This window comes from Chrysemys picta, chromosome 7, assembly GCF_011386835.1.
Source record: "Chrysemys picta bellii isolate R12L10 chromosome 7, ASM1138683v2, whole genome shotgun sequence".
Lineage (NCBI taxonomy): Eukaryota > Metazoa > Chordata > Testudines > Emydidae > Chrysemys > Chrysemys picta.
In genome coordinates, this window is record NC_088797.1 from 91852878 (window position 1) to 91875574 (window position 22697).

General features: G+C 41.2%; 1 protein-coding gene across 1 annotated transcript in view; it reads left to right on the forward strand.

The window, feature by feature from the left end:
* Positions 1-22697, forward strand: part of PCDH15 (protocadherin related 15) — a 1392890-nt gene that overhangs the window by 1081807 nt on the left and 288386 nt on the right. Inside the window, exons 18-19 of the mRNA XM_065552026.1 lie at positions 10593-10725; positions 18523-18602. Coding sequence (XP_065408098.1) covers positions 10593-10725; positions 18523-18602 — 213 coding nt within the window. The remainder of the gene's footprint in view (positions 1-10592; positions 10726-18522; positions 18603-22697) is intronic.

Here is a 22697-nt window from a genome sequence, read left to right on the forward strand (position 1 = left end):
GTGCCCACTTGCACTCTTGTTACTGGCTATAGTCATAGAATCCTTTGCTGAGAGAGTATGTGACAAAATGCATTATACAGTGTACATTGTACCTGAGGTACATCACAAAGTAAAGCTGCATATGTATGGGATCTTGCTGTTTTTGATTACTTTGAGGAGATAAACACGTTTAAATCTTTGCAGAAGTTTATGGGTTTAAGATGAAGTTTGACAAATCTGAAATGTTTGGGGGGAAAAGAAATCCTGGTAGCTAAAGAATGTGTTCTATAAAGAAGTTTTAGTTCAAATATATAGCTCTCTCCCTGAGATTCTTGCGGTGGACATCTCTTAGGATCTGGAACAACTATCTGACCTTAATTTTTATCCATGAATACAACAAATAAGAAGACAGTGTGATCTGTGGAACACACATACAATCTTATTGGAGTATTGCTAACATTCAGAGGAAGATTTCTCCAGTTATTATATTTCAGTCCCTCCCCATAGTAATTCCAGACAGAATTCTAACACACATACAGAACATTCTTTAATATTTTATCTGAGAGAAAGAGAGTCCAAGAATGAATGAGGTTACACAAACCCTAACGATGATGGGCTAGAGGAGCAGTACCAAATCTAATACACTCTTACACAATGGGAGAGGGATAGCTCAGTGGTTTGAGCATTGGGCTGCTAAACCTAGGGTTGTGAGTTCAATACTTGAGAGGGCTACTTAGGGATCTGGGGCAAAATCAGTACTTAGTCCTGCTAGTGAAGGCAGGGGGCTGGACTTGATGACTTTTCAATGTCCCTTCCAGTTCTAGGAGAAAGGATATCTCCATTAATTTATAAATGTATTTATTTATACATTTAAAATATGCCAGTTATGGGCATTCGTAGACTAAGGGATGTGATGAGCAAAACAGACCCTGTTGCACACTGTCCAGGTTTGCATAATAAGTGAAGTGGCATCAATCTAGATATTGGGGGTGGAGGGAATGACTTTAGGCCGGTTCTTTTCATAGTTTAGAGAAGTTGAGGAGAATGTTTGGCTCTCTGACTCAATATTATAAAGGAACAGTGCTGCACTGCTTTTAGAGCAGCTCAAAGAGAGGGTACAGTCTCTAAGGAAAAAAATGACTACCAGATAGAAACTCTTTTTGTTTCCCCAGAAAGCTTGAGGGAATCTATTTGGACAGACCTGGAATCAAGCTTTAGACTAGGTCTTGTTTTTGTCGCTTCCTCTTTATACAGCAACTAAATGAAGGAGGACTTTAGAATTCCAGTAAAGAGCTGAAAAGATGTGTTAATAGTACTCATATATTTAGACTGGTTTAATTTTTTTAAGTTATCAATAGCACAAAATGAGATAAGTGATGAGTAACTGATATTTCTCTGGAAGACTAGAAAACTAAACATTTGAATTCACTCACTCAGAAATTCATTGGCCTATTTACCATGTTTCCTTTTTAAAGAATAGGGAAATACTGAAGTTTTTTCATGTAACACTGTGTAGTAATTGAGGTCAAATATTAACTTTTTAATGGTGGCTACTATATACTGAATATTTTATAAACTCAAGTTTATTAGTGGTTTTTGACTTATCTACAGCTGATAGCATTTCCTGGCTAAAGGCTATGTTATTGACTTCATTGGTGCAGGATTTCATCCTAGGGATATAGCAGTTTGTTTAGTTGAAGAGTAATCTAATTCAGGAAAGTACAATGGTTCTACTTATAAATTTTCTTCCTTGGAAGACTTTGTGAGAGAAATTTCCTATATTTAGAAGAGGAGAATACAGCTGGATTTCCTCTCAAATGTGACCATTATTCCTGGGAAAAAATAAGAAAGTTTAATTGGGTTTAGTAAGAGTTCAATAAGAAGTAAAGAAACATGAAATAGTAATTTAGATGAGGAAAAATATCTCATTGTCAAATGAAGTAATAAATGACTAGGTTCTGCTTTGTGAATCCAAATTAAAATTAGCTTAGTTCTATGTCTTATTTTTGATTAACACTTCAAATTAATGGTTTGTAATTCATTATAGCCATATGGTAAGATACTGTACTCGATATTCTTAAGATCTCCATTATTAGCTAGGCTTAGTAACATGGTATAAGTGTACTAAATTACATTTAATTACATTAATCAAGGACAAATGTTTCATGCTTAATTCTATCAGCTATTCGTTATTTATGTCATAGTTAAGGAGTCATTCATGAGCAATTTCCAGTGTATTGACAAAAAGGAAAGGCATTTGTGAAATATGAGCAATTATAGAGGAGTTTTTAAGGATTCCTGTCCTCTTCTAGTTCTTCTTAGACTGTAGGATCATTACAGTTAATGATGAAAACAATCCACCAGATCAGATCTATCCACCTGCCCATCTGCATCATAACAGTCTTGGAAAACATACTGAATGTAAATGCATTTTCTCTTTGAAGGGTGACTACAGTGATGCAATAGGTCCTCAGAAATGAGAGTCCACTAATATGCATACAAATCTCTTTATACTTTGTACATACATGCTAGCATACCTTAAAACAGTACTGATGAGCAGTTGGTGTACACTGGCCCGGATAGTGATCAATTTCTGTGTAGTCAGGGACACCTGAGTGAGAAGTAGCCCTCTACCCCTTTGTGTAACTACTGTGGGTCCCCTCTTACCTGTGTTGCATGCACTGAGGACTCCACAAGGAGGTGCAGAGAGAAGACAGAAAATGAGTCCAATCTCTCCAATGCCACTTTGGGAATGGAGTAGCTTTTCATTGCCCCCTATATGGGCAATGTGGTGTTCAGTAACCACTCTGGGCCAAAGGTGCTTGAAAGAGAACCTCTTTATTCAGTGACCAGTTCCATCTTTCTCTGCAGTTCCCCTCCCCCAGACCTCCTGTCTGGGAACCTATGCTGTTTAAAGGCACAGTTTCCAAAACCACATAATCTTTTCCCAGCCAGAATCAAATAACAACAGTTAACAAACATTTATGTAACACAATTTCAAATACTTGTAATCAACCTAGTTACTAACAATAGTCAATTAATCCCTCAAGTGTCTTGAACTGTTACTTGAACTTGCAGGTCACCCTTGAAATATATCAGAACTGCTGTTGTCAGGAGGCAGTAAGTCCATTTGTTCTGGCATTATGTTCTGGGGCTTGTTGTCTTGGCCTATTGTGGTTGTTGCTCAGGGCCGGTGTAAGGAAGTTTGCGCCCTAGGTGAAACTTCCACCTTGCGCCCCCCCCCCCCCCCCCGCCCTCAGGCGACTCCTGCAGCAGCTCTCCCCCCTGCCCTGAGGTGCTCCCCCCACGGCAGCTCCTCCTCCCCCAGGGAGCTGAGGCAGCTCCCCACCCCGGCTCACCTCTGCTCCACCTCCTTCCCAAACATGCCGCCCCCGCTCTAATTCTCCTCCCCTCCCAGGCTTGCGGCACCAAACAGCTGATTGGCGCCGCAAGCCTGGGAGGTGGGAGAAGTGGAGCAGCGATGGCGTGCTCGGGCAGGGGGCATAGCAGAGGTGAGCTGGGGTGGGCAGCCCTGAGGCAGCTCCCCCCCCCCGTCCTGAGGCACCCCCCCCTCCACGGCAGCTCCCCACCCCCCCGGCCCAGGGAGCCATGCGGCAGTTCCCCACCCCAGCTCACCTCTGCTCCGACTCCTCCCCGAGCACGCCGCCCCTGCTCTAATTCTCCTCCCCTCCCAGGCTTGCGGCACCAAACAGCTGATTGGCGCTGCAAGCCTGGGAGGTGGGAGAAGTGGCGCGGCGACCGCGCTCGGGGAGTAGGAACAGTGTAAAAAAAAATTCGGGGCACTGCTTTTTGGCGCCCCCAAATCTTGGTGCCCTAGGCAACCACCTAGTTTGCCTAAATGGTAGCACCGGCCCTGTTGTTGCCTAACTGAGACATTCTCAGGCAAAGTAACCAAACTTGATGCTTGTTATTTCCCTCCCTAGTCGAAACAGTAGAAGGCATCATCTATTCCACCACAGTAAATGTTCAGCTGGGATGACAATTTTATATGACATCTATGTTGTTTGCAACCATTGATTATTATCATAGATGTACACTATTGATGTTCATGAAGTGATTGCTGCTCTTAGGACTCCAAATCTTACTGCTCTTTTTGTTGAGCTTTATCTGCCTCTTTATACTTCCGCAAATCCCCAGTTCCTCTGACATCAGCATCTAACATTACAGGTATTCTAGTTCTCAGAGATCTGTTAAAATGAATGAATGCAAATGACAAATTGTGTTTTGCTGGTGCCCGCCTATAGTTTAACAGTACTAAGTACAGATGAGATTCTGCAGCCTTTTTCAGTAGCGGCTTTATTATTTTAACATTACTTTCCACCATCCCATTGGATTGGCAATAATGGGGACTAATGGTTACATGTCTAAATGTGATGAAGCAGAGAATCCACCTACCAGAACAGAAGGAGTTAGAGAGAGCCTTCAGGTTCAGCTAGCCCTGTCCTGTTATAGCTGCAACTAATGCCAGGCCTGGAGAGGGGAAGGAGGAGGAGATAACCCAGCTCAGTTCATGGCTGACTGGTGAAGAGGCAGGAGCTAGCTGCCTCCCTACCTGAGGGGAAGGATCACCAATCTGCCATCTGAGTAAGCCATCAGGAAGCAATCACTGTCTTCCTGGCCAAAGGAGACTGAGAAAGAGGCCTAGGAGCTCAGGTGACTGAAGCATGGAGACCTTGTAGGGATTCCAAGCCCACCAAACTTACTGCCTCACCCAGAAAAATCTGGGACCACAACAGGATGCTACCCAGGATCCACGAGAGGTCACTACTAGAGAAAAGCCACCACAGCAACTTGGACTGTAGGGGCCTGTGACGGGGCATGACTCACCACTGTGGCACCTCCTACTGGCTGTCTTGGGAAATAGCTCTGCACCCTCTTCTGATGGTGTCTCGCTTGCCCTCATTTCTGCTCCTGGACCAACATCACTCCAATGACTGTGGTGTCCTCTTCATGACACTTCTCTCCAGCTGAGCCACACTCCATGGTTTCCCCTCCTGGGGGACCTGCAGTCTCCACCCAGCCACTTCCCTCAATGGCAACTGCAGTCCATTGTCCCAGGGCCACTTCCCATGCAGCTCCAGCACCCTCTTCTCCTCTTACTTCAGGGCCTCAGCCTGCAGGCCCTAGCAGCCAGCCAGGAGCTCTCTCTAGCTCCCCAGTCACTGTTTGCAGCATCGAATTGTCCCAAGTGCTGGGGCTTCTTCACCCTGCTAGGAGCCTGGTCTTCTCCCCTCAAATTCCAGTCAGTTACTGAACTCTGTGCTCTGCCTGCCCTTCTTATATGAGCCTGCTGGGCCATGATTGACCACTCCTCTCAACCACTTTTTAATTGTCTGCCTCTGGCACAGCTTCCCTAGGGTTGCTTTTAACCCCTGTTCTGCCAGTGAGGGACAGCCACCCCATCACAGGGCCATTCCCCAAACGGAAGGGACTGCAGTAGGAAGTATTTCAGGGCAGTGGACGTAGACTCCCTGATGGGAGATCACCTACTCAGGTGTTGACTTACACAGGACCCTGGGCTGGGACCTGCTTCAGTTCCCCCTTTTGGCAATAGTAATAAATGATTCATGGCCTCCCATAAATATAGACATTAAACTTCTTACAGCCATGGACTTAAGTGAAAGCCTGCTCCTCTATTTCAGCGTATATCAACACTCCGTTTTTGTTAGTGCCAATGACACACAAGCTACTGGTCTCCAGTTTTGACCATACTGCTGTAAGAGGAATGTGCTAATACCCTTCTTGGAGGCATCCATGCTCAACTTAGTTTTGCTCTTACTGTCATGGTACCTCAGGACTAGGGTCTCTTTAGCTAACTCCTTCAGTTTTTCTAACGCTTTATTAAGATTTGCATCCCAAGCTCATTAGACATTTTTGCACACTGGTGCTCTCAGGTTGCTGGTTTGGACAGCTAGATTAGGCATGAATTTCCCCAGGTCACCATTCCAAGAGATCTTTGTTTACCTTCCTTATCTGTTGAGGCAGGCATGCCTCTGCCTTACTGTGCTCTCCCTGCACACCTTGCGGTGTTAAGTTCTCCCATGGATATATTTTCCATTACATGGAATTTACATTTATGTTTGTTTGGCTTTAACGCAGCACCTCTTGCTCTTTCCAGGGTTGCCCAAAACCTCTGGTCATGCTCTTCTACTTCCTATCCCCTGATCAAAACATAAACTTTAGCACCCTCTATACTGTCAAAAATTGTTGTTTTCCTATGAAATATCTCAGGTGGTGAACAGACCCCAAACTGTGTCCCTAAAAGGGGTAAGTTGAATGTGCATGAACATGTGCATGTTTTTTTCTGCAGAGCATCTGCCAGAACTCTGCTGACACATCCAGAATTGAAAAATATTTGGCATCGGCCACATCTGTCAACCTTTCTCCCCTGGTAGCTAGTAGGAAATGTTTCCCTTTTATATATGAATTTAAGTCAGTAGGTTCTGTCTTTTTTCCCCCTACAATGATCAGTTAGTATACCCACTCTGTTGGTTATTGTACTCACTCTGATTCCCAGACCAATGACCCTATCTAGCTCCTCTTTTAGCCTCTCCCTTAGGGCAAAGGAAACTTTCCTCGAGGTATGAGTTGTGGGACAATTGGGCTCTTTCATCTCTATTTTGTATTCTGAGTACATCCGTATCCCATCCTCAAATTCTTCCTTGATTGTTTTGTTCCCCTACTTCTCTGATGATTACATCCCCTTGATCAGACCAAGGGCTTGACACAGTTTTAACCCAATCATGGGCTGTCTTTTCCCTGCTACTATTACAAATGTTATATTTTTACACATTTGTTATTTATCCATATATCTAGTTTATATAACCTTTTAGAGGGGATAAGACCACCACTATAAGCCCTGGCTTTTACCTGCTTACTTTTCGCTATCTGTGACTTTTCTTTTAGTGCTAAAAACACTATTTCTGGCAACACATTAGTTTATATACAATGTCCAGTTAAAATTAATAAATGTCCCATTTGATTTCAGGTTGAAAATCCATCTTTTGCTGGAAATAATGCCCACTTCTCCTATGAAAAAATCCACTGAGATGGTGTTGCTGTCATCATCCTCTTTGTCCATGCTGTGCATACTCTGTTGGTGCTTCTAAACTATTGCACAGTGATGTAATCTGCTGCATTTCTTGCTCTTTTCTCGTACGTCTGTTCACGACCAGGCTTGTGCTTGTCATCACAGCATGTGCTGTTCTTGCTTGACTCTATGAGCACCATGTGCCTTTCTGTCTCAGGTCTCTTTTCTTGTGATAGTTTGGATTCTCAATCAAGACAACAGTGTCATAATACTGTCCACCCTCAATAAGGTTATGTCTGGATTGGGTGGCTTCCACTGCTTGACAAATTCTAATTGCCTTGTCAAGAGTTAATTCTGGATCTCCCAGTAGTCTCTTGAGTTTTTTGTTCTGGATTCTAATCACAATCTGATCTCTTAATAGAGACTAGGTTGAAATTGTCTCTTCAGCCTTAGACTATGTCTACACCACTGGCAGCAGCATGTAGTGTGTGTAGCAACATGCTGCAGTGAAAAGCAAGCTATGTCCACCCTGCAGTGTGTAGCTACATGTTGCTGAAAGACTGGCAACAGGAAGGTTTCAGCAGTGGGGATGCAGCAGGGAACCTCTTCTGCAGTGTCCTTCCCACAGCCTTCCCGGCTGGAAAGCTATACCCCTTAAAGGTGCTACAATTCCCAATACCACTGGTGGAACTGCAACATGAAAGTTACAAAGCAACAGAGGGTCCTGTGGCACCTTTGAGACTAACAGAAGTACTGGGAGCATAAGCTTTCGTGGGTAGGAACCTCACTTCTTCAGATGCAAGTAGGTTGAAATTGTCTCTTCAGCCTTAGACTATGTCTACACCACTGGCAGCAGCATGTAGTGTGTGTAGCAACATGCTGCAGTGAAAAGCAAGCTATGTCCACCCTGCAGTGTGTAGCTACATGTTGCTGAAAGACTGGCAACAGGAAGGTTTCAGCAGTGGGGATGCAGCAGGGAACCTCTTCTGCAGTGTCCTTCCCACAGCCTTCCCGGCTGGAAAGCTATACCCCTTAAAGTTACAATTCAACCGTATACATGTATGTGAACTGACAACATTTGATCTGGAATTTTCAGGATATTTGGTATTTTCAGTTTCAGATCCAAAATTTGACAAAGTTTAGGTCTTAGTTCTGATCTCTGTTCTGAAGTGTTTTCCCAGTACAGAAAATCACATTTTCATCTTTCCACGTTGTGTATAGTACATCCATCATGTTTAAAGCGTGGGAAAGTCTCAGGTCTGTATCTTTTCACTTTATATACTATAATACTTTTCTCCCAACAGTTTATATGGCCTTTATGTACTCTTATAAACTAAATGGCTACAAGTGGAGAGCACTTCACTAATGGATTGGGAATAATAAAATAGTAGTCATATAATATTATAGTGATACCTTCTATTTTACGGGTTGCCATTATTTCACTTCTTTGACCTTTCCTTAAAGAGTTGAAGAAAATTTGCTCAATATTGAAGGCCTCATGTAGGAGCAAAATACCCCACATTTTTTTAAACTAGACTTAATTTATATTAGTGTGGTCATTATTAGGACATTAAAGAACCATGTAAAAGAAGAGAAAAAGACTTTAGGGTCGAATATTCAACAGAGGAAGCAAAATGTACACCATAAACACCTGAATTTTTGTACAAACAAATATTTACATACACATATCACATACAGGTAACAAAGGTCCTAAGTGACCATTTGTGTGTGCAAATGAGTTATTTTCCAAGTAAATATGCAGTTGCCTATGGTACAATGAATTTTTGTGGGCTCATCCATTGCACTCGTTTTTGAACATTTAGCTATTGGATTTTTTAATCCAACAATGTAATAACATTTAGATTTTATAATGTAAGTGTCCAGAGCATTAGTTCATAGAATAGATTAGTGAGATTTGGGGACATATTTTAGAATACATGAAGAAGTAGCGAAATTTTAAAAAGTGACTTTTGCCTAATGAAGTTTAGAGTCTGCTTTTTTTCCTTTTTAAATGTCCGGCTTCTGCTTAACTAAATCAGAGCCATTTATATTCATTGTGTCAATAATCTTCAGATTAGAGCTTCTGAAACATTCATGGAAATGATAGACTGTAATCACCCAGTGATTTATGTGTTGTAGGTATATACCATGCACTCTAATGGAGATTTTGTACTTGTGTTTAAATTGTGATTGATGCTTAATTTGCTTTGTTTTCACTTAAATTTCACTATGACACTTAAATCACTAGACTTTCATCTCTTTAGGTTATAGGAGAAACTAAGTTTGGCAGCTATTCCTTAGAGAACATTTTCCCATGTTGCTAAACAATCACACAGTGTGGATAGTGGCTGCTCAGGTACCTAAGGATGATGTGCACTGGGAGAACTATGTAGGGAGGGTGTGGAACATTTAGCTAATGTCTGGCATGATATAAGCAACATGAACATTTTTATCAACATGAACATTTTCTAACTTTACACCTAAAATAAATTAGTGTCTGTAATATAGCAAGAACAAGCATGTACTGTATCAGAATCCTGTACAGCTAATTAAAAAAGTATTGGTTAGTGATGTGTATTTTATTGTATTTAACTAAACTTATCTTCAGTTGACAAAAAATGATTTCAAATTCATATTCCTTTGTACCTTTTAGTAGATTTTTAAACTATTCATATTTTATATTCTCTGGAAAACATACATGTTCAGATTTCTTTCCAGCAGTTTTAGACATATTTGTTTGTCAAATCATGATTTCTTTTACTTCAGCCCCCTAAAGAAAATGGAGATTTAAAGACTGTCCATTAGTTTATGCAGAGGAAAATGTCATACTGGTCCATGACTGGGACTCCTAGGCACGACAGTAATACAAAAACTAAATAATAATAATAATAACCTGCTATATAATGATTGCTTACTAGGTGACATGTTTTCTGATAACGAGGCACTGCTTTATGGTTCTGGAGATAGTGTAGACGTTGGTAGCATAGTAAAGTGTGTAGGCTAGATCTTCAGTTGTACTGAGATGTAAGAGAAAGGTGCCTCTAAGACACTTTTCCCATTCTCTCTATCCTGGAATTGCTGTGGGCTATTTTGGCGCTCAGTGTTAATTTGGAGGCGCATAACCTAGAGTGCTCTGTGTTCCAGCCCTGTCCCCTCCTCCAGGCATCCCTGTCTTCTATCCCCGAAGAAACATAGCTGGCTTTCACTAGTCAAGGATTTCCCGCAATGGAGGAGCATGCATTAGTGTATCAGAATTTGACACTGTGTCAGAAAAGACATAATACGACTCAGGGATTTGAGGGCTCATTTTTTCAAAGCACACACCAAGTTAGTTCCTTTTAAAAATATTTAAGATTTTGATAGGTTGAGATGGGAGTCTGGGTCATTTCTGAGACAATGCAGGAAGAGGTATGACTTGAAGAAGGGTTTTGAGCAGGAGAGAGAGCTTGTGTGACCTACAGGATTAGGGAAGACAGTCCATAGATATAGGAATTGTAGGTTATATTGCCATTCTGCTTTAAACTGATTTTACTTGGATTTGGTTCTTTTTCTGTCGTTGCAGGAGCTCCATCACTACTGTTTACATTGAGGTACTTCCTCCAAACAATCAGAGCCCTCCCCGCTTTCCCCAGCTGATGTACAGTCTTGAAATCAGTGAGGCCATGAGAATTGGTGCCATTTTGTTAAACCTGCAGGTACAGAATACTTCAGTGTAAGCCTTTACACAGCTACTTCTGTTTACATGTGTGATGCTCAGGGTCCTGTCCTCCTCCTGTAGAGGTCAAAGTGAGGATTAAAATCTATTTCGTAACAAAGACATAGCGCATAAGAAAATGCTGACTTGGCATTTTTGTAACATTTCAGATTTCCATCATATCAAAATATATTCATGCATAGCTTTTAACCAGCCTTCTGCTCAGAAGTGTGATAAAGAATAATAGATTATATTTAAACTTTTCATTGAATTTAATATTTGTGTAGGTTGTCAGCATGAAAGCCCTGGATATTGAAGGGCTTGTATTTATCCACCAGGCAGTTACAGTGGTTATGCAAACTTCCCTATAATGATTCACTAGTCTCAACAGAAATGTGTCCATTTCTGTGACCATTGATTCCTTAGCCTCTCTGATGATACTGCCAAAAAGGAGGCCAGTTGTGTTTATTGTATCTGCCCACTATGAAGTTCACTGACACTAACAGCTCATTATTTCACATGTATTATGACTATTCAGTTGTGTAATTACTTTCAGTCACTGCTGACTGGAGCTTGATTTGAACCAGTGACCCAGAGGCAAAATGTTCAATGTCCCAGTTAGAGTCCTCTGATGTCTCATAACTCGGGACCTACTATGCCCAGAATCAACAAACTTTTCCCGATAGGAAGCTGAGAATCTTCTCTCTTTCTAGTGGTTTAAAATTCCTATTTCTGGTCCTGAGCAGTCATGGTATTGGACCACTGAACCTGTCAGTGGAAAAGGGCTTTACCTCTGAGGCATGTGATTTTGGGAGGTAATTCCACATTTAGGGAAGGAAGAAGGAAATGTGTGTGTGTGTGTGTGTGTGTGTGTGTGTGTGTGTGTGTGTGTGTGTGTTTTAAATTGCTGCTATTTGAAGGTGCTCCGAAGTTAGCAATGGAGTAGATGGATTAGTGGGCAGGGTACAGCTGAGGTGGTCCAAGATGTAAGTAAAATGCAATTCCATGTGGTCCTGCAGTTCCTTACATGACTCCAAAAGTTGTAATATGTTGTATCACTACATATAGGTTATGTCTACACTATGAGCTGTGGGTGTGATTCACAGCTTGCGTACACATATACTACCTCAGTGAGACCTAGCGCAAATAGAAATAGTCATATAGCCACTAGCAGCACAGGCAGAGGAAGCAGCAGCATGGCTTAGCTGTGCCAAGTGCAAACCTGCCTCTACCCAGTAGGCATGTGTATGTGTATGTGAGCTGGGAATCACACCTCTAGCTCATAGTGTGGATGTAGCCTTATTGTGCGTCTAGATAGAATACAGTATGTGAAATCGTTATAATATACTCACTTTGAGCCTGGTTCTCCTCTCAGTTTGCTATTTTTATGCTATTGTAGAATCAGGCCCTTGTAATAAATGCAGCACAAAACTATGAGTTTTTCAATAAATCTGGGCTGGAGTTTTTAAAGAAGCCTAAAAGAAATAGGCATCCCTATCCCAATTGGATTTAGGCAACTAATTCTCTTAGGCTCATTTAAAAAACCTAGCCTGAACGTTTTTATCCCAAATGGAATTTGTGCTAACTGTTGTCATTGAGTAACTAAAACTCAGTAGTGCAAAATAGTAAGAGAGATAGCATTTAGGGCTATCAAACTATTTTGCAATTAATCGTGAGGTTTAAAAAATTGTCATGATTAATTGCAGTTTTAATCACACTGTTAAACAACAATGGATTACCAATTTAAATTTATTATAAATATTTTGATGTTTTTTCTTTTTTTAAATATATTTATTTCAATTACAACATAGAATACAAAATATACAGTGCTCATTTTCAGACAAGTACTGTAGTACAATCTCTTTATTGTGAAAGTGCAACTTACAAATGTAGAATTATTATTATTTTATATAACTGCACTCAAAAACAAAGTAAAATTTAAGAGCCTACAAGTCAAACTGTGAAGGGACATAAGAATGTTTTCATATCTGACTTGTAAATACCTTGCAACCCCAGCTGCAGCAATGCCATGCGAAGCACCTGTTCTTACTTTCAGGTGACATTGTAAATAAGAAGCGGGCAGCATTATCTACCATAAATGTAAACAAACTTTTTTGCCTTACAAATTGGTTGAACAAGAAGTAGGACTGAGTGGACTTGTATGAGGTGAATTGAAAAATAGTATTTCTTTTGTTTATCATTTTTACAGTGCAAATATTTGTAATAAAGATAATAATAAAAAGTGAGCACTGTACACTTTGTATTCTATGTTGTAATTGAAATCAATATATTTGAAAATGTAGAAAAACATTCAGAAATATTTATAATAAATTTTAATTGCTATTCTATTATTGTTTAACAGTATGATGAAATCTGCGATTAATCACAAGTATAATTTTAATCTAATTAATTTGTTTTGCTTTAATCACATGCCGTAACTGCAATTAATTGACAGTCCTACTAGCATTGCTTGGACAATTTTGACCCGAAACTCAGTCTGTAGTGAATGAGGCCCACATACCATAGTCTGGTTACCTCAGCAGAATGCAGATGCTCAAAGGAATAGAATCAGAGATAGTGGACTAGATCATCAGGTGGTATAAATAGCATAATTCAATAGAGCTCCACTGAATGGAGCTACGATACTCATCAGAGGATATGGCTCTGTATGTTTGCCATTTTCAGTAAATTTATTGAAAACAAATGATCTAAACCAGAATGAAATAGAGGAACTTTAACTGAGTCTGATTCATGTAGATGCATGGGGAAACTTTCTGTTAAATAGTGTGCTGAACCACTGACAAAAGATTAGCATAATTATGGATGGTTAAACAGACACAAACACCCACACTGAGAGAGGACAAATAATTTAGCCCAACACTGAAATTTACCTTTTGGCACACTTTTACTGCCTGTAGTGTGTTTTAGAATTACACAGCCCAGCTCTTTTGGATAATTTTCATAGCCAATCATAAGCTAGTTGTCTCTGAAAGCATTGAAAAAAGGGAGCCAGCAGCAGGCTGAATCAGGAATAGGCATTAAACTGCCAGTTGCTCTAATGCAGGAATATGCAATCCTTGAGGCTCAGGCCATCTTGTAAGTAGCAAACCTTAGCTAGTTTTAGGATATTGGATAATGAAAACACAGTTTTGGAAAAGTAAATAGAGTGTTGAAATGAGCATTGCCCTTTTCCCAAAGATTCCAAATTAATTTTCAATATTTGTTTGTAAATGTTGCATTGTAATATCAAGTTTTGTACTTAAAACAAGTGTTTATTTAATCTAGAATTATCTTTAGGAAAACATGTCAGGCCTAAATTACATTTATAGAGAGGGGTGATATTAGCCAGGCCAAAGGGGGCATGAAAGAGTCATGGTCCTTGAATCCCTTCTCAATGACTTGGTCAGCTATGGAGGGGAGCATTTCGGTGGTGTAGCTAGCCATGGTCACACTCCCATTACGTAACAGAGATCCCCAGATATTATCGCTAAGGATATTTTGAAAAGAACATAAAACATTCTAATTATTAAAGAACAGTGCTTTGAAAATTTAAAAAAACACCTTATTATAATATACATTCAAATTATAACTTTGTATTGTATAATGTATATCCTGACACACAGCATGGCATATGTGTAATACATTATTTTATTATTAAATTCAAATAAGATATTGCAATATTTACGCAAAATATTTAATGGTTAAATCACTAATATATCTAATAAAGTTTGTCCAAAGTCTGTCTGTCTTGAACATGTGTCATTTACATTGAGATCAAGGAGACTGCTTGTGATTTTAAAGGTTAAGCACATGCATAATTGTTTGTATGATTGAGACCTTGTTTTGTTTGGTAGGATGGAAGTGAGAAGTATTGGAAACAAAAAAACACATTTTAAATCCTTGTTCATTTAATTCACTTTTGTTAATTTTTGACACAAGATTATGATGACAATAGCCAGGAAAGACCAGTTTCTTTTGAGAGCAGGTTCTTTAATTTTTTTCTGAACTGTGTGACTCCTAAGGCCTTGCAATGTATTTAAACTCCTAATAAGTAATCCACGATATTTCAAATATACCCAATAGCTACATACACTTAAAAATTCACTTTATTGGATATTCTAATTGTCAGTTCCTTCTATTAACACACAGATGAAGGAAAGTCCAATTTATTTTGTATGCTAATTCCACATATTTTAAAATGTACCCAGTTGATTTCAACTGTTATTTTAATAGCAACAATCAAGATTACCTTAAGTAACGCAGCAATAAATAATCCCCACTGTGTTATTTGGTAAATAAGACTGCGTTTATTGCATGCCTAGAAGCTGTTTATTACTTCACATTCTGCCAGCCATTGTTGATTAAAGCTTAAGTATGCAAATGTTCTCATTTTCTTGAGATTTGGATAAACAGGAATAGAGCAATTACCATCTTACTGAGGTGTGCTCTACAAGCAGGCAGCAGGCAGTAATTCTCTAGGGGTGGCAAAATGGGTGCATTTAATTGATCTTGAAATATACAGGTGTCAAAATAGAATTTTATTTAATCAGCTGATCCAAATTTAGAGAGAGGTGATTTTTATTGGGTTGTGAGTCTTCGGTTTTCTTTGTGTTTTTACATGATGTACTTATTTGAATTTAATTGATTAAGATCATACATAATTTATTTTGCTATTACTTGTGCATTTTAAAGAAGCACATACGAACCTACCAAATCAGTGATAAGTGCATTTCCAAGTTATTGGGGAAAGGGGGAGTGTCTTTGTTTCTTGTGTGTGTGAGTCTGGATTCAAGAAGAGAAAGGGGGAAAAAGCTGCCAATGTTGCAAATTTGATCGACAGTCAGGATAGTGAATTTGTCAACTATGATGGAGAAAGTGAGAGGGAAACATAAAGGGTTCTGAAAAGTAACAGAAAAACAGTGACAGTTAAGAGATGTGATGCCAGACAGAGGGAAAGATGTTAGGTGTGTAGAGAGAGAGATTTAAGACTCATCAATATAAAAATGATGTTGGAGACCATGGAAATTAATTGAATATTAGAGCTTCTTAAAAATATGGGGTTTTCCACAACAATTTTTGTCAGATAATTTTTCCCCATTTTTTGTTTAAAAAAATACAATTTTATTGTCCAGCTCCCTGACATGGAGATGAGTGTAGAGGAGACAAAGGATAGACCTCTGGGAACACCAAACAAAGTGAAAGAGAAGGAAGTGGATCCATCAGAGCTAAGGTTGAAGAAGCAGTAATCAAGACAGGCAAAAAACCAGGAAAGGGCAGAAACATAGAAGTCCAAAAAAAAAAAGAGAACATTAAAATGAAACTGGTGCTCAAGAGTGTCAAAGGCAGCAGACAGATTAAGGCGGATGAGTATGGGAAAGAGACTGTTACACTTGGAAAGGAAGAGGACAGTTTCAGTGGAGAGAACTGTAATTATTTATGCAAAGTGAAAGAACTCCAACAGGGGTGTTTGAGAGAGACCCATCCCTAAATAGCCAACAACATGGTGATTAGAGCCGTCACCTGGGATGTGGGAGACCCATACTGAAGTCCTCCATCTCAATCAGGCAGAGTGAATGCCCTACCCACTTGGCTATATGCTATTCTGGGGTCTCTCCCTTGTGTTTTTTTTTTTTTTAACTTCTTGGACCTGAGAAACCTTTCTTAATTACAGTTTCATCAAACAGATTTCATTTTGACTGATCATCATTTTTGACCCCCAAAAATTGTCAAAAAATTCCCAACCAATTATTCTCTTAAAGAGATATTTGAAAGAGGAGAGGGTAGTGGCTTACAGAGCAGTCTGTGATTGCTGCCTTATACAAAAAGGGCAGCATGGAAAAAAGTGTAAAGATACTTACGCTTTGGGCAGTCAAATGTGGCAAAAGTGGTGGAGCCGAAGGGCTCAAGAGCGGATCTAACTTGTGTCAAATGTCTGTAGCCCATCAGAGATCATATGCCATCTTGGGATTGCCAGAACACAAGGAAATGCAGCCACTTCCTCACCCAAAAGCCAACTCATACCTTGTGCCAAGGGCTTTGAGAAGAATATTTAGAAGCCGACTCTGTTAGCTCTATACCTGATGGAGATTCCCCCATGCCAGAGGAATCACCAGCAGGGAAACTGTGTATCTGCTTCGTTTGTACTGCCTCAAAAGATTGATTGTGGCCTCTTGAACTTTTTAAAATAATGTTTGGCCCTCAGGCTTAAAAGGTTGGACCCCACTGCGGCCCATCACCAGTTACCAGTTGAGGGGGGATTTGATAGCAGCCTTCAACTACCTGAAGGGGGGTTCCAAAGAGGATGGAGCTCGGCTGTTCTCAGTGGTGGCAGATGACAAAACAAGAAGCAATGGTTTCACGTTGTGGCGTGGGTGGGGGGAGTCTAGGTTGGATATTAGGAAACAGTATTTCACTAGGAGGGTGGTGAAGCACTGAAATGGGTTACCTAAGGAGGTGGTGGAATCTTCATCTTTAGAGGTTTTTAAGGCCCGGCTTGACAAAGCCTTGGCTGGGATGATTTAGTTGGTGTTGGTCTGCTTTGAGCAGGGGATTGGACTAGATGACCTTCTGAGGTCTCTTCCAACCCTAATATTCTATGATTATGAGTTTTACCATCACAATCTTTCAGCGAAAACAAAAAAATAAAAGAAATCCCCTTTTGTTTTTCACTTTTATAAATGGGTCTACTAATAACATGAGTTACCAACCTTTGCAGACTATATATTAGTTTTTTTAAAAAAACTATTATGCGGATGTAGAAAATAGAATTAAATTCTTTTGGCCTTTCACAGCATTTGTATTCTTCCTAACTTACACTAAAATCTTGTCAATTATGTAAACTATCTTCTATTTTTAAACCAGTTACGAGAGATGTTTATTAATGTCAAAATTCTTTCAAGTTTGCTTGAACAGTTTTTGAGAGAAAAGTATTTGTGCAGTTTGCAGAGCTTATTCAGTAGTTATCTTCTGGTATGTGCTTGGTTTGCAAATTCCAAGAATTCACACGTCAAGTTTCTTGTTGTTTTTCTTCTTAAAACAGCCACTCAACATGTGAAGTTCAGGTTCATGGGTACAATTGCAAGAGCAGTTCGGTTAATCTAAATATCAAATCAGTTGTTTCAAATGTCGTTTTTTAGGGCATTAAAATTTGCCCAGGGAAGGTAACAAGGGCATGGACAATTATTATTGTGAAATTATTTTTTGAAAGTATTGTTATTAGCACACTTCCTGGTTCTCATCCTGATCTTCCGGGATGCCCCAGGAACCCGAAAGAAAAGTCAGAAGGGTTGTGATTCGGGGTGAGGGTCAGTAAGAGGAACATCAGCAAAAGGATTGAGAAAGATGGCAAACAAAACAACCAGAAAGTAAAGTATCTGGATGAGAAGAATAGGGGAAAAGTCCCTTCCTGAGGATTGTCAAAGAAAGGTCAGGATTTGGTCCAATCAGAATATATTTGCACAGCCCTTAAAAATAATAGAAAACGTAAGTACTTAAATAAATCATAAATTTTATATGCTACTTGTTCATACTGGTGGTAATAATTTGAAAGTGTATATTTAAAATATTTTTTTTGTATGTGTTCAGAATATTGATGTGATGCAACTGCATAGTGAATACTGCACATACAGCCATAGCTGATAAAATGGAAACAGTGAGCACTGATTCCTCTTGAAAAGATACTTAATACTTCAATGGGTCGATTTTGAAGTTTAATTTTACAGCATCTAGATTGAACAGCACTAACCAGCTTTTTTAGCATCTATGACTATAACATATTATTTTGATTGTTTTTCTGAAGGCCACTGATCGAGAGGGTGACCCAATAAGATACCTCATCCAAAATGGAGATCCTCAACATGTTTTTAATCTCTCTGAAACGTAAGTGGAAAACCTGTTAGAACTGAATTTTTAATTCTTCTGTCAAATGAATATACAGATTGTGAGCAAGAGAAACGACTCCTAATCAGAGGTGTTCAGCTGTTTGTTGTTCAGCTCTTAGCTGTTAATGAGAGCTCACTTGGTGATACTGAGCTCTGAAATTTTACACAGGGGACTATTTATTTATTTTAAACATTTTAGTAGCTAAAACCTATTGAAGTGGAAACATTCCATTTACAAGAGTGACCTGGGATTAATTAGATGCCTTTAAAGTTGTCAGCCTTTTGCTAATGAAAGGGATATTTTTACTTACTTTCTAACTTTGAAAAATACTACTTTGTAATGAAAAGGAAGATTTTTTGAGCTATTATTTTAAAACTAGATATTTCAGACACCAGTAAAATGGGAAACATTTAGCTTTTCCTGAGGTTGAAAATCCCCTTAATTTCAGTAAGAAGAGGATATGTTATTAGATACAAGCACTAGATAGTGCCCCCCGATTCTTTCAAGTGCCTGCAATTTACATCCTGCCATTCTGCCAAATGTCATTCCTATTCAAAGGGAAAAGGAGGGTAAGCTGACTTCCCCCTTGCAGAGAATGGGAAGAGAGTAAGCAGAGGTGGAGGGAAGAGGAGGGCTTTTGTTAGGGGCTTATATGTTAATCTAATTTAATCAGGTTTAAGGAGTAAGTGAAGAATTGCAGAGACTTCCTTACATCAATGTGTTCACACTGACAGCTGCCTGCGCAATAGTGTGTTCACGCTTGCGGCACTTGCAGCGGTATTCAGAGTGGTGCATGCTGGGCAGTTATCCCACAGAGCATCTCTTTCTCTTTTGCCACTAAGATTTGTGAGAAGGCGGAGGGGGTTGCAGGACATCCTGGGTCCAGTCCCAATGCCCCATGATGCATTGCTTCGCATCCCAGAAATCCCTGTGCTTCTGTCCGCATTTAGCACCATCTTTCAACAGTTTGTGTATTGCCCTGCCTCTTTTGAGCTGCAGGAATGGGTCCCGAACTGTTGACCAGTATGCTGCTTGCTCTGACCAACATGTCATGAGTGGCAGTAGAGTTATTCCTTAAACTGCAAAGGCAAGAGGAGTGCGACATTGATCTCGCCACGTATAGTAGCTACGTGAGAAGATTGCTTGTGGCACTGAGTGGTGGGATCACATCGTGATGCACGTCTGGGATGACGAGCAGTGGCTGCAGAACTTTCGCATGAGGAAAGCTACATTCATGGGACTGTGTGATGAGCTCGCCCCAACCCTGCGTGCAAGGACACGAGAATGAGAGCTGCCCTATCGCTGCTGAAGCACATGGTGATTGCACTGTGGAAGCTGGCTACTCCAGACTGCTACCAATCGTCAGTAACCAGTTTGGAGTGGAAAAGTCGACCGGGCCATTAATCACATTCTGCTCCAAAAGACCGTGGCTCTCGGCAATGTGCATGACATTGTGGATGGCTTTGAACAAATGGGCTTCCCTAACTGCGGAGGGGCGCTAGATAGCATGCACATTCCAATTCTGGCACCAGACCACCTAGCCATAGAGTACATTAATTGCAAGGGGTATTTCTCAATGGTTCTCCAGGCACTTGTGAATCACCGTGGGTGTTTCACAGACATTAACGCAGGCTGGTCCAGAAAGGTGCATGATGCACACATCTTTTGGAACACTGTCCTGTTCAAGAAGCTGCAAGCAGGGACTTTCTTCCTGGACCAGAAGATCACCGTAGGGGAAGTCAAAATGCCCATTGTGATCCTGGGAGACTCTGCCTACCCCTTAATGCCGTGGCTTATGAAGCCATACACGGGGCAATTTGACAGCAGCAAGGAGCGGTTCAACAACAGGCTGAGCAAGTGCAGAATGACTGTTGAGTGTGCATTTGGCCATTTAAAAGCCTGCTGGCGATGCCTGTATGGGAAGCTGGACATGGCTGATGACAATATTCCTATGCTTATAGCTGCGTGCTGGAAGGGTGAAAGCTTCACTCAGGGCTGGACCGCAGAGGCTCAACACCTGGAGGCTGAGTTTGAATAGCCAGAGACCAGGGCTATTAGAGGGGCATAGCGTGGGGCCATAAGGATCAGGGATGCCTTGAGGCAGCAATTTGAAGCTGAAAGCCACTAATATTTGTTCTATGCTCGGAATTGCAGTGCTTGTAATGCTAGGAGGTGATCGGTGCACATGGTACAAGAAGGGGCCTTAACATAATTGTATGTTGCTTTGCAGTGCTCCTTTTGCTTTCACGTAATAAAATAAAGATTGCTTTCAAACAAACACAATTCTTTTTTTAAAAGACAACAACTAGAGTAGAGACTCCAACAAAAAAATTCATCAGCCGGGAGGAGGATGGGGGAAGGGAAGGTCTCAAGAGCAGGAGTGGTCCTGGGATGGCTACAGATTTGTGTATGTCTAGGGATCATACCCAACCTTCTCCTTTGGAGTACAATGCAGCAGGTGCTGTACTTCAGCAGGGCCAAACTGCAGAGGGATGGGTGTTGAGTGCAGTGGGTAGTGGGACTCCACAGTGCTGGACTGTGAGGAGGGAGAGTGGAATGCTGCCAGTGGAGAGTGGAGCCAGGAGGTTGATAAGAGTGTGTTGGCAGTGTGTGTGGGGGCGTGCATGGGAAAGAGTTTTGCGACAGCAGCTTCAGGGGAGGGCAGACGTGGAGCTACTCGGCTTGAAGAGCTAGTATCACCTGAAGCGTGTCCACTTGGTCCTCCATAACATTTAAGAGCTGTGGCTTCTTTCTGGTGTGTCACGTTCTCCTTTTGGTCCCTCTTCTCGCTATCCTGCCACTTCTTCAATTCCTGTTTCTCAGCAGCAGAGTGCATCATAACCTCACGGAGAAAGTCCTCCTTAGTTCTCCTTGGCCACTTTCTAATTCTGCGCAGCCCTTCTGCCGCTGATAACAAAGAGGGAGGCTGGGCTCCCAAGGTCATCTCTGTGAAGTTTAAATGCAACATTTTACAGAAGCAGTATTGTTTGCAACACTGACAACACTGATTCAGTGCTTTAAAACACAGCCAGTACTCACACACCTGTCACTAACTGGCTGACCCCAGGCAAGCACACATGAGCCACAAGACCCCCAAAATGGTGAGTAGCCACAGGGGCAGGGTAAATCACTCTTCCCGGTCCCTGCTGTACACTGGGCATGTTGCTCTTGGGTAGAGCCAGCACTGTAGGGGGGGACTGATAATCATTCCTGTCCCCACACTTTCCACAGGCGGTGATCATTATGGAAGATACACCTTTACCCCGATATAACGCTGTCCTCGGGAGCCAAAAAATCTTACCGCGTTATAGGTGAAATTGCGTTATATCGAACTTGCTTTGATCCGCCGGAGTGCGCAGCCCCCCCCCCCCAGAGCGCTGTTTTACCACGTTATATCTGAATTCATGTTATATCGGGTCACGTTATATCGGGGTAGAGGTGTATCTCGCTGCTGAGGGTGAGCAGGGAATCAAGGGAGGATCTTCTTCAAGCCTGCGGCTTTCGCCCTGGCCCCGATGTGGCTCACCTGTGTGCAGCAATGGTTTCTCCCATGATGGCAAAATGGCACGGGAAAGTTACCATTAATGGGGCAAGAAACAAAGCAGCTCTGCTGAGGAACCTGTGGCAGCGAATTGCCCAGTATCTCCATGAGAATTTCTTGGAGATCTCTGAGGGAGATTCCTATGAAGTGAGGGAGTCTATCAACAACCTGTTCCGCCACTCAGACTAGGCATGGAGTGGAAGACAAGCCTGCTTTCTCCAACCCTCCTGCCCCCAACAACTCGCTTCAGCAATTCCCAAAATCAGATCCACTTACCAGGGGCCTCCTCTCCTGTTTGCGCTTCGCCAAGATCCGATTGCTGTGACTGGTGAGGCTCCTCCGTGGTAGAAAAGAGCTCCTGACTGATGCATCTCTGGCCTCCAAGTCATCCTCTGCCTCTGAGTCCCCTTCCCCCTCTTTGTCCAAGATTTCCTCCTCCTGGCTCGGTCCACCCTTGGCACGCGAGCCAACGAAGTATCCACAGGGGCCTTCGCAGTGGACGTGGGGTCGCCACTGAGTATTGCGTCCAGCTCTTTATAGAACTGGCAGCT